The following is a 10,164-nucleotide window of genomic DNA, read 5'->3' as shown; positions in this document are numbered from 1 at the left end:
AAAAAAAAAAAAATTTATATTCGACTATTTACTAGATGTTTTTTATTTAAAAGTTAAAAGAATTTAAAAATTACCACACTTTTACCTCACAAAACACCAAAATGTTAAAAACTTATTTTTTATTAAAATAAAAATACACCCCACTTAACACCTTTCTCTCCTTTCTTTTGTAAATTTTTATTTTTTTATAATTTCTTTGAAGCTCTAAAAACACCATCCCTTTTCACACACACACACACAACCACACTAATATTTGATGACTTCAAATTTTCATTTTAAAAATAGAACACCTATTATACAATTGCTTTTTTTTTTTCTTTTTTTTTTTTTAAAAATTTTTATTGTTCAAAAATAACCTCAGTAATCATCAACACATTTATTAAATATTATAAAATTTTTAAATATAGAAATTAGTGTTATTATTGCCAAATATAATTTTTTTTTAACCACTAAATTTTTTTTTTATTATTTTTGGTTCGTTGTCCAAGTTTTTTTCTATTAAATTAATACAAATATTGAAAAGATGAAAATATTAATAGTATTAATAAGAGAAGAAAATGGGAGCAGATAAGGATCACTTAAACCAGTGTTAAAATAAGTTGGACCCACAATGATAGCCAGAGTAACAGGGCTATTAATTGATGGTATTTATAATATAATCATTAAACTAGTAGATGGTAATTATTTTTTTAATTTTTAATAATTTTATTTTTTAGAATGATACTGACAATGAAGATGAAGATGAATATGAATATGAATATGAATATGAATATGAATATGAATATGAATATGAATATGAATATGAATATGAATATGAATATGAATATGAATATGAATATGATGAAGATACCTAATATAGTTATGAAAAATCTCTTGTTGATGAAGAATATCAAATTTCTAAAAAAAGGAAATACTATTAACAAAAAAATTCTTTTTTTTTTTTTCTCTTAAAAAGTAAATTTATTCATCTAATAAATAAAAAAGATATATTATTTTTTAAATTATTATTTATTGATAGTTAGATGACTTTCAGATAACCGTTTTTTTTAAATTATAAAAAAAATTAAAAATAAAAAAAAAAAAAAAAATTTTGATCAAAAATAAAAAAAAACAATCAAAAAAAAAAAACACATTATTTTTAATTTACATTATTGAAATATAAAAATGGGTGCAGGTAAATAGAGTTTTAAATATATAAACAATAAAATATAAATTTATAAAAAATATAAATTAAAACCAACACAATTTTTTTTTTTATGAAATTTGTGTTTTATTTTTATTTTTAGCAAATGGCAAAGTTTCAAAAGAAGATATTAAAGAATTATTGAAAAAAACAAATTATTCAAAAAGTGAAATCGATAAATTAAAGGGTGATTATAAAAAAGGAGATACCGATGGTAAACCAGGTTTAAGTTTTGAAGAGTTTAAAATTTTCTTTTCAAAAAGATTTAAAGATTATGATGATGCCTCACTCCTTAAAATGTTTTGTTTATTTGATGTCGACTCTGTATGTAATATTTATTTAATTTATTTAAATAACAGCTGTTATTTAAACATATTAACTTTTTTATTTTTTTACTTTAATTACAGAATGGTGTTTTAGATTTTCTCGAATTTATTGGTGCATTATATTTAATGACCAAAGCATCTGTTGAAGATAAGTTATCTTTTCTCTTTGATTTATTTGATCAAGATGATAATGGTTACATTAATTTAGATGAATCAATTAAACTATGTAATGTTGTTACTGCATGTGGTGTTAGTTTTGGAAAGTAATCAGAAAAAAAAAAAAAAAAAACAAAGAAAAACATACTCATCTTCTTTTTTTTTTTTTTTTAGGTATGAGTGTTTCAGAATCAATTAATTTTGCATCTACTGTTATGACTTATAGTAATATGAAAAACCCAAGTTTAGGTTTTACCAAAGAAGAATTTATTTCAACATGTAATAAATCTGAAAATTTCTTAAAAATTATTTCTTTTGATTATCAATCATAAGAAAAAACAAAATTAGATATCAATTAATAATAATAGAAAATTAAAATTAATAAAAATTGTATAATTATAGTCAAAAAAAATAAAATAAATAGTTTGTAAATAGAAAATAATTGTGTGTATTTTTTTTTTATTTTTTAAAATATTAAAATATTTTTTATTTTTTTATTTTAAGTTTTTTAAAAACTTTTTTTTTATTTCAGTTTTTTTTTTTAAAAAATAATTAATTATAATTAAAAAGATAAAATGGAAGAGATTATTATTTTAGTAATTAAAATTTTAGTTATAATTACAGTAGTAAAATATATAATTGCATACTTTTTATTAAAAAGTTTAAAAGAAGATAAAACAAATAAAATAAAATAAAATTAAATAAAGATATAATAATAATAATAAATTATAAATAATAACAGCACCAATCCAATTGTTGACAAAAATAATAAAAGACAATTATAATAATTAAGTTTATTATAATTTAAACTTCTTCCAATTCTCTCTAAATAAAATAAAATAAAATAATAAATAAAGTAAAATAAATAAAGTTTTATTTTTTTTTTAAATTTTAGTTTTAATAATTATAAATTGTATTGTTTGCATCATCGTTATAAAAATTATTTTCCCTTAATCTTTTTAATTTCTTTTTTAGTTCATTTTCGATATATTTCTTTCTGTAGAATAAAATACCTATAGCAACACCTATTGATAAAATTATAAAAGATACCACTATAATAATTGCAATTAAATAAAGTTTATGTTCAGCATCTGGATCGCTATGAATACAATCTGAGGATATTTTTAAAATTGAATCCATTAGCATTGAGAAATCTATAAATAAAAAAAGAAATTAATTATTTAATTATATTTATAAAGTTATAGCTATTGTTTTAAAAACGTACCAGGATCCACAATACAATTATTAATACAATGTGGTAAATTTAATTTAACTGTTATAAAGTCATAGTCAGTATTTGGGTTTTTTGAAGTATTATTACTATATGAATTGGTTTGAATTGATGTTGATATCCAGGTTGTTCTACCATCAGCGATGATTTTATTTAAAAATCTACCATAGAGTTTAACATTTTCTTTTAGAATTAAGAAATAGTTAAATTGGTCATTTTGGAAACTGGTTACATTGTTACCGCTTTTGTAGCATCTTTGTTTAAGTTGACCAGATTTATATTTAAAATTGTTATTTGTAGTCTCCATTGTTGAATTCATATAGAGTTGTAAAGTATTTAAAGAGTTTGAAAATTGATAGTTGTTTATAGAGAGTGATACTTTGACTGAATTTGATTCTAATGGGAATAAAATATTAACAAAACTTTCAATTCTACTGGAGGAGATTTCTTCGATGGTCATGTAGATTGTTGAGGTATACCATCTGGTTGATTGCAATGTTTGGGAAAAGTTAAATATTCTACCATTCATAGAGTTAAAATCTGTGTATTTAATTGAGTTTAATACCCAATTATTAAATAGAGGGTAGATTGATATGGGATTATTGTTAATATCAACCTCTATTAAATTGGTTATAAAAACTTGATAATCTGAATATAGTTTATTTGGATCTTGATTTATATTGAAGGTTGTGGTGCCATTATTTGAAATTACTGTATCGATAATTGGGGGTGCTGTATTCCCGTTATTACTATTTTTAGAATCAAAAGTTCCACAATCAAATCCTATCCAATTGTTATAGCATTGACATATACCTTCAACACATTTGCCTTGATTAGAGTTTGTACAGTTACTTGGGCATTCTTTGATTGATCTTTCGAAATAATACTGGCCAATACCTATCCATGTAAAATTATTTTGGGTTACAGTTGCATTTCCATATATACCCTCTGGTAGTGTTTCATTTGTACTATTAATGGTACAGCTAAGAGTTGTACTATTGATATTAATATTTGTACAAGACCCAATTGGTGATATTGTAACCGATACATTATTGTGATAGTCATCGCCAAACCAACCAATGAAATATGCAATATTATTGGTAAGATTGGATGCCGGTTCTATTGTAGTTACAAAGTGATATGGGTATTGACAGTTGTTACCAAACCATTTAACTGGATTATGGCAATTACAAATACCGGTAGTATTATCGCATCTACCATTGGTATCACACTCTTTATCACATAAAATCAAAGGAACACTACAAGAGATCGATTGCCAACCATCGGAACATTTGCATTCACCAGTAGTATTTAAACACTGACCATTTATACAGCCTTGAATACATGGTTTAAATGGGACATTACAAGAATTTGATTGCCAACCACTAAAACATTTACACTCCCCAGTAGTATTAACACATTGTCCATGGACACAATTGTTACAGCCAATAAAAGGAACATCACAGGAACCTGATTGCCAACCTCCAAAGCATTTACATTTACCTGTAATATAATCGCAGTCTCCATTTACACAGTTTGGGCATTGTTTGGGTGCAACACAACTTGAACCAAGATATCCCTTGTCACATACGCATTGACCTTGGCTATTTAGATCACATACACCATGGTTATTACATTTATCATTCGAACATACTTGACCATTTGTTGGGTTAACTTGGAAACTTGATGACTGTTTATCAACTGATATTTTAATATTATAGCTTTTATTTTCATCAAATGTTATATTTGGACAACTTGAGATTGTAATTGAATAAAATGAAGATTGTTTAATTGTACAATTACTAACACCAACAATTTCTAAATGAATTAAATTATAGTCATAGCCAAAATAGGAACCATGGAATGTTTTATCTTGAATTGAATAGTAATCTAATTTAGGTGGAGCATCATAGTTTGCAATGGTATATGTCTTTTTAGAGCTTGGAAATGTAATATTAAAAACTTGAGGTAAACCGCAATTGCTACAGGAGAACAAAGTACCTACTCTTTCCATTACCCAGTTATATGATGGATCAGTATAGAATGAGTTGTCATGAAAACCTAAATATCCACCTGCTATATATGTTTTATTATCACTTGAACTTATATCAATTTTTGGGAAATTAATGTTTAAACCTTTATTTTGAAAAATTAGTATAATTATTTAAAGCAATAATAATTTTATAATTAAATAAGTACTTACAAGCTTCATCAACTATTGTAGATGTGCCCATAAACCACGAACCGACCATTGTATCATTGATAAAAAAGCTATAGCAACATGGAATATAACCACCTATATTTTTATTATTTGAGAAATTTGATTTTGACATGCACCATGAAGAAGAAATGTTTCCAGAAAGATTATTATTTGATATATCACTAATTTGAAAAAAAATATTAATAAACTACATTTTATTTTTTTTATCTTTATTTTAAACTTACATATCTCTTAAACCAAAACCGGGTACCATATTGGGAAGAGAACCTTTTAAGTTATTATTATTTAAATATAAAGTCTTCAATGCATAATTAAAAGTACCACTTAAAAACCCATCTTCTAAATTAAAATTTGAAAGCTTTAATACTCTTAATCTTGATAAACATTTTATATCGGATGACTTTATAATATTAATTGAAATTTGTTTTGTTAAATTTATTTCTGTAATATAATTGCCTTCACATGTTAAACCATTGTTTTGACAATAATCAATATCTTTATTGATTTTGTTAAAAGCCAATATTAAAAAATTGTGAATACAATTTTCTAATGATGATAAGTTAGTTATAAATAAAATAATTTTTTATAAAGATTAAATTTAATTACTTACTTTCGTTCAATTGACTATAATTGTTATTGCTTTGGCTACTTACATTTAAAATTTTACAAAGAAAATATATGATTAACAATAGATATATATATTTCATATTTTATAGTATTATTACAAAAGTTATTTATGATTAGTTTTTTTTTTTTTTTTTTTTTTTAACCCTTTATATTATTTTTAAAAAATCCTTTAAAATAAAATAAATTTTTTTTTTAACTTTAAAACTTTTAAACCGTTAAAACCCTCCATGATTTGATATTTTTTTTTTGGTTAATTAAAATATTTTAATTTGGTTATTTTTGGGTCGGGTTTTTTTTTTTTAATTTAAAATTTAAAATTTTATTTTTAAATTAAAACTATAAAATGATGTGTTTTCCCTTATTTAACTTATCTTAAGGTCTGTTATTATTAATATTTTTTAAAATTTTTATAAAAAAATAAAAAAATGAAAGCCAAATTTTTTTTTTTATTAAGGGGGAAAAAAAAAAAAAAAAAAAAAAAAAATTGTGGGAATATATGCCAGAAAGAGTATCAAACCTGGGTTAACTTCTACACTCACCCAAATCATTCCTGCTAAAATAAAATATTGTCAATTTATTAAACATGGCAAATATTTACTAATAGATAATGCACCAATTCACGCAGTTCAAGCTGCAGTAGGTGCTCAAGTAATATTTTTACCAACATATAGTCCTGGACTGAACCCAATTAGACGTAGAAATATTTAACTATTAAATATTTAAAACAAATAAATAAATAAAAAAATGAATAAACAAATTAATAAATAAATAAATGAATGAATAAAGTAAATATAAAAATAAAATTAAAATAAAAAAAATTTTAAAAAAATTTAAAAAAATTAAAAAAAATTAAAAAAAGAAAAATAAAATTAAACAATATGAGATAATGTTTTGATGAGATCCTTTTGACTGCCTTTAACTATTGAATTGGTGATCTATTTCCTGTAAAAAAAATATTTTGTTTATACAGGATATAATGACAATGATTGCGATAAGCTTGTTGGCTTTTGTTTAGGATGTGTGATGTTAACCAATTTAGTTACCAGTACGGGTTTATACATCAGGAGTTTTGTAGGTTATTTTCATATCGGTAGCTAAGATCTTTTTATTTTCTTTTGCAGACATTTAAATGTACCTTTTTTTATGACGGTGGCGTTTCAATTAGAATAGTCTCACTCTGCAATTATTATGATACCGTATTGATATACTATTCATATCAATACACTTCTAATGAACAACCACCCCCCAATTATCGGCCAACAACACTTATCGCTTTTGTTAATGATTGAATCGATGTAAAGCTATAACTTTTATGCATTATTATTAAATCCCTCAAAGTATAAATAAAATATTTGTGATTATTAATAATACACATTGAATCTAAATTTTACCATTTTTTTTTATAATTTTAAATTTATGGTATAATTTTGATTGTTTAAAAAATCTTTCATGAAAGAAATTAAATAAATATAAAAGAGAGATAATAGTTAAAAAAAAAAGAAAGAAAAAAGAATTAAAATAAAAGAATTTGTGTAAAAAAAAATATGAGAGATATTTGGGAAATCAAAAAAAAAAAAAAAAAAAATTTATTTTTAAAATGGGGGTAAAGATAAAAAAATTGGTGGTTGTTATCATATAAAAAAATAATATGTAAATTATAAATTGAATAAATAAAACAATATGAAATGAATATATATATATTTCAAATTAATTTTATGTAGAAAATATATATAATAAAAATAAAAAAATAAAAAAAAATAAAAAAAAAAAAAAAAAGATTTTTTTTAAATTTTTTTTTAATTCCAAAATATTTTAAAAAAAAAAAGGACGATTTCCCAGTTAAATATTTTATAATTAAAACTATAATATATGCAAAATTTTTATTAATATCACTATTGTTATTTATACGGCATATATATAAATAATGAGTTCTTCATACTCTAGATTTAATGATGAAGAATATAATGATAATATAAATAATAATCAAGATTACAATAATAATAATAACAATAATAATGGTAATAATAATAATCATGATGATAATATTAATAACGGCATAATAATTAAAAATCAAGAGGATGAAGATCTAGATATAATATATAATGATACCACTGATGAAGATGAGAATAATCATAATAACAATAAAATAAATAGTGATGATGATGAAGGTATACCGTTATCACAAAAAGAATCAAATGCTACTAAAGTTAGAAAACATTTAATTGGATCTGCATGTATTTTATGTGTAGTCTTGTTATGGGTAGGATCTGGTATTGTAACACAGGTATGTATTAAAAAGCACTATCAAAAATATTTTAAAGTATTAATTTATATACATATGCTATATATTAGATCATTTTTACAGATGAAGATTATCAAAAACCTTTCTTTTTAACATATTTAAACAGTTCAATTTTTTCATTCTATTTACTTGGATATATTCCATTCTGGAAGAAATGGACATCAATACCATTTGATGATAAAAGTAAAAATAATATAATAAATCGAGATATTAATAATAGTAACAATAGTATAGATAACAGTGGCAATAATACTATAGATTACTCAAAAGTACCATTAACAACATCGTCAACACCAATAAATACTGATCCCAATAATAACAATACTATAAATACCAATAATAATAATAATAATAAAAAAACAAATTATATTTTTACATTTAAACAGATTTTAAGAATTAGTTTAATATTAAGTCCATTTTGGTTTTTTGCAAACTATACATACAACTTATCATTAGCAAAAACATCAGTTTCAACAAATACTATTCTAAGTACACTATCTGGTATATTTTCATTAATACTTAGTGTTATTTTTAAAGTCGATAAATTCACACTCGAAAAATTATTTGCAACATTAATAACGTAAGTAATATTCATTAAATACAACTCTATTATCATCATTGTATATCTAATTAAAATTTATTTATTATTTTCAATCTATATATAGATTGGGTGGAATTATTTTAGTTAGTTTATCAGATATCGATAAAAGTACAAATGGTAATGATACGGTTATAGGCGATTCTTTAGCTATTGTAGGTGCATTTTTATATGGTCTTTATACAGTATTGGTAAAGAAATTAATAGGATCAGAAGAAAATTTACCAATGCCAATGATGTTTGGATTTTTAGGGCTTTTCGATTTCTTATTTTTATGGCCACTTTTTCTTATATTCAATTTGATTGGATTTGAACATTTCGAATTACCAACAGGAAAAGTTTTCGCCTATTTAATAGTCAATTGTATTTTGGGAAGTTTTGTATCAGATCTTTTAGATTCATATTCAGTAGTGATGACAAGTCCAGTAATCAACTCTATTGGTTTATCTCTATCGATTCCATTTGCAATGATTAGCGATTTTGTTAGAAGTCACAAACAATTCTCTGTAATGTATCTCATGGGTAGCGCTCTGGTAGTGGCAGGTTTCTTATTGATCAATTTAGCAAGTTCAGTATTTGAAAATAAATTGAAATCAATAGAAAATAAAATAATTATTAAATTTAAATCGATTATAAAAAAAGATTAAACAAATTTAATAAAGAAAAAAAAAAACTTTATACTTTATAAAATAAAATATACTATAATATCAAATTAATTTTATTTTTTTAGATTTAATTTTTTTTATTTTTTTATTTTTTATATAGTTTTAATTTAATCTAACTATATTGATTATATACAATTAATTAACTAATTTAAAATTCTGATCTACCTCCTGGTTGTGGTTGGTAAGCTTGTTGTTGTTGTTGGAATGGTGGTGGTTGATAAGCTTGTGGTGGTTGTGAATAGTTTTGTTGTGGGTATGCTGGTTGTTGTGGGTAACCTTGTTGTGGATAGCCTTGTTGTGGGTATGCTGGTTGTTGTGGATAACCTTGTTGTGGGTATGCTGGTTGTGGTGGATAACCAGTTGAGACATTTGAAACAACGTTAACGTTGGTAATAGTGTGGCAATCACGTTCATTTTCTTCTTCGACCATTGATGGAATTAAACAAATATCACTATAAAAAATTTAAAATTAGAATCTATTTTTATTTTATTTTTATTTTAAAATAAAAAATACATACACTAACCAACCAATAAGGAAAATACCACCAGTAAATAAATATAAAACACCACTACATGGACGATTTAAATAAAATCTATGGATACCAAAGACACCTATAAAAAAATAATTTAAAATATATTATTAATAAAAAATTAAAAGGGAAGTGAAATTTATTTAATTAATTATATCTATTATAATAAATGAGGAAACATACCCAAGAAAAACCATAAGAGATAAGTGACAGCTAAATCTTTCATTCTATTTTGTTATAAAAATATTTGAATATAAATATATAAGTTTATGTGAATAATAAATAAAAAAAAAAACAAAAAATATTTTTTTTTTTAAAAAAAAAA

General features: G+C 22.8%; 4 protein-coding genes across 4 annotated transcripts; 2 read left to right on the top strand and 2 right to left on the bottom strand.

Annotated features, from left to right (window-relative positions):
- Window positions 1-1,164: 1,164 nt before the first annotated feature.
- Window positions 1,165-2,069, top strand: DICPUDRAFT_99251 (uncharacterized protein; the record flags this gene model as incomplete). Its single annotated transcript, XM_003292135.1, has 4 exons — window positions 1,165-1,174; window positions 1,287-1,507; window positions 1,591-1,768; window positions 1,840-2,069. 4 exons carry the CDS (start codon window positions 1,165-1,167, stop codon window positions 1,995-1,997), a joined length of 567 nt encoding a protein of 188 aa, XP_003292183.1. The 3' UTR covers window positions 1,998-2,069.
- Window positions 2,070-2,870: 801 nt separating this feature from the next.
- DICPUDRAFT_40145 (uncharacterized protein) lies at window positions 2,871-5,292 on the bottom strand (the record flags this gene model as incomplete). Its single annotated transcript, XM_003292127.1, has 3 exons — window positions 2,871-4,127; window positions 4,428-5,032; window positions 5,100-5,292. Coding segments are annotated over 3 exons (2,055 nt in total), but the record flags the coding sequence as incomplete, so codon positions are not given.
- A 2,376-nt stretch (window positions 5,293-7,668) lies between these two features.
- On the top strand, window positions 7,669-9,291 carry DICPUDRAFT_156874 (uncharacterized protein; the record flags this gene model as incomplete). The annotated part of the gene is made up of 3 exons (XM_003292134.1): window positions 7,669-8,028; window positions 8,097-8,626; window positions 8,712-9,291. 3 exons carry the CDS (start codon window positions 7,669-7,671, stop codon window positions 9,289-9,291), a joined length of 1,470 nt encoding a protein of 489 aa, XP_003292182.1.
- Window positions 9,292-9,457: 166 nt separating this feature from the next.
- On the bottom strand, window positions 9,458-10,065 carry DICPUDRAFT_156873 (uncharacterized protein; the record flags this gene model as incomplete). The annotated part of the gene is made up of 3 exons (XM_003292126.1): window positions 9,458-9,761; window positions 9,828-9,921; window positions 10,023-10,065. The coding sequence occupies 3 exons, from the start codon at window positions 10,063-10,065 to the stop codon at window positions 9,458-9,460; spliced, it is 441 nt and encodes a 146-aa protein (XP_003292174.1).
- Window positions 10,066-10,164: the final 99 nt, after the last annotated feature.

This window comes from Dictyostelium purpureum, assembly GCF_000190715.1.
Source record: "Dictyostelium purpureum unplaced genomic scaffold DICPUscaffold_324, whole genome shotgun sequence".
Classification (NCBI taxonomy): Eukaryota; Evosea; class Eumycetozoa; order Dictyosteliales; family Dictyosteliaceae; genus Dictyostelium; species Dictyostelium purpureum.
This window is presented reverse-complemented; position numbering and strand designations above follow the sequence as displayed.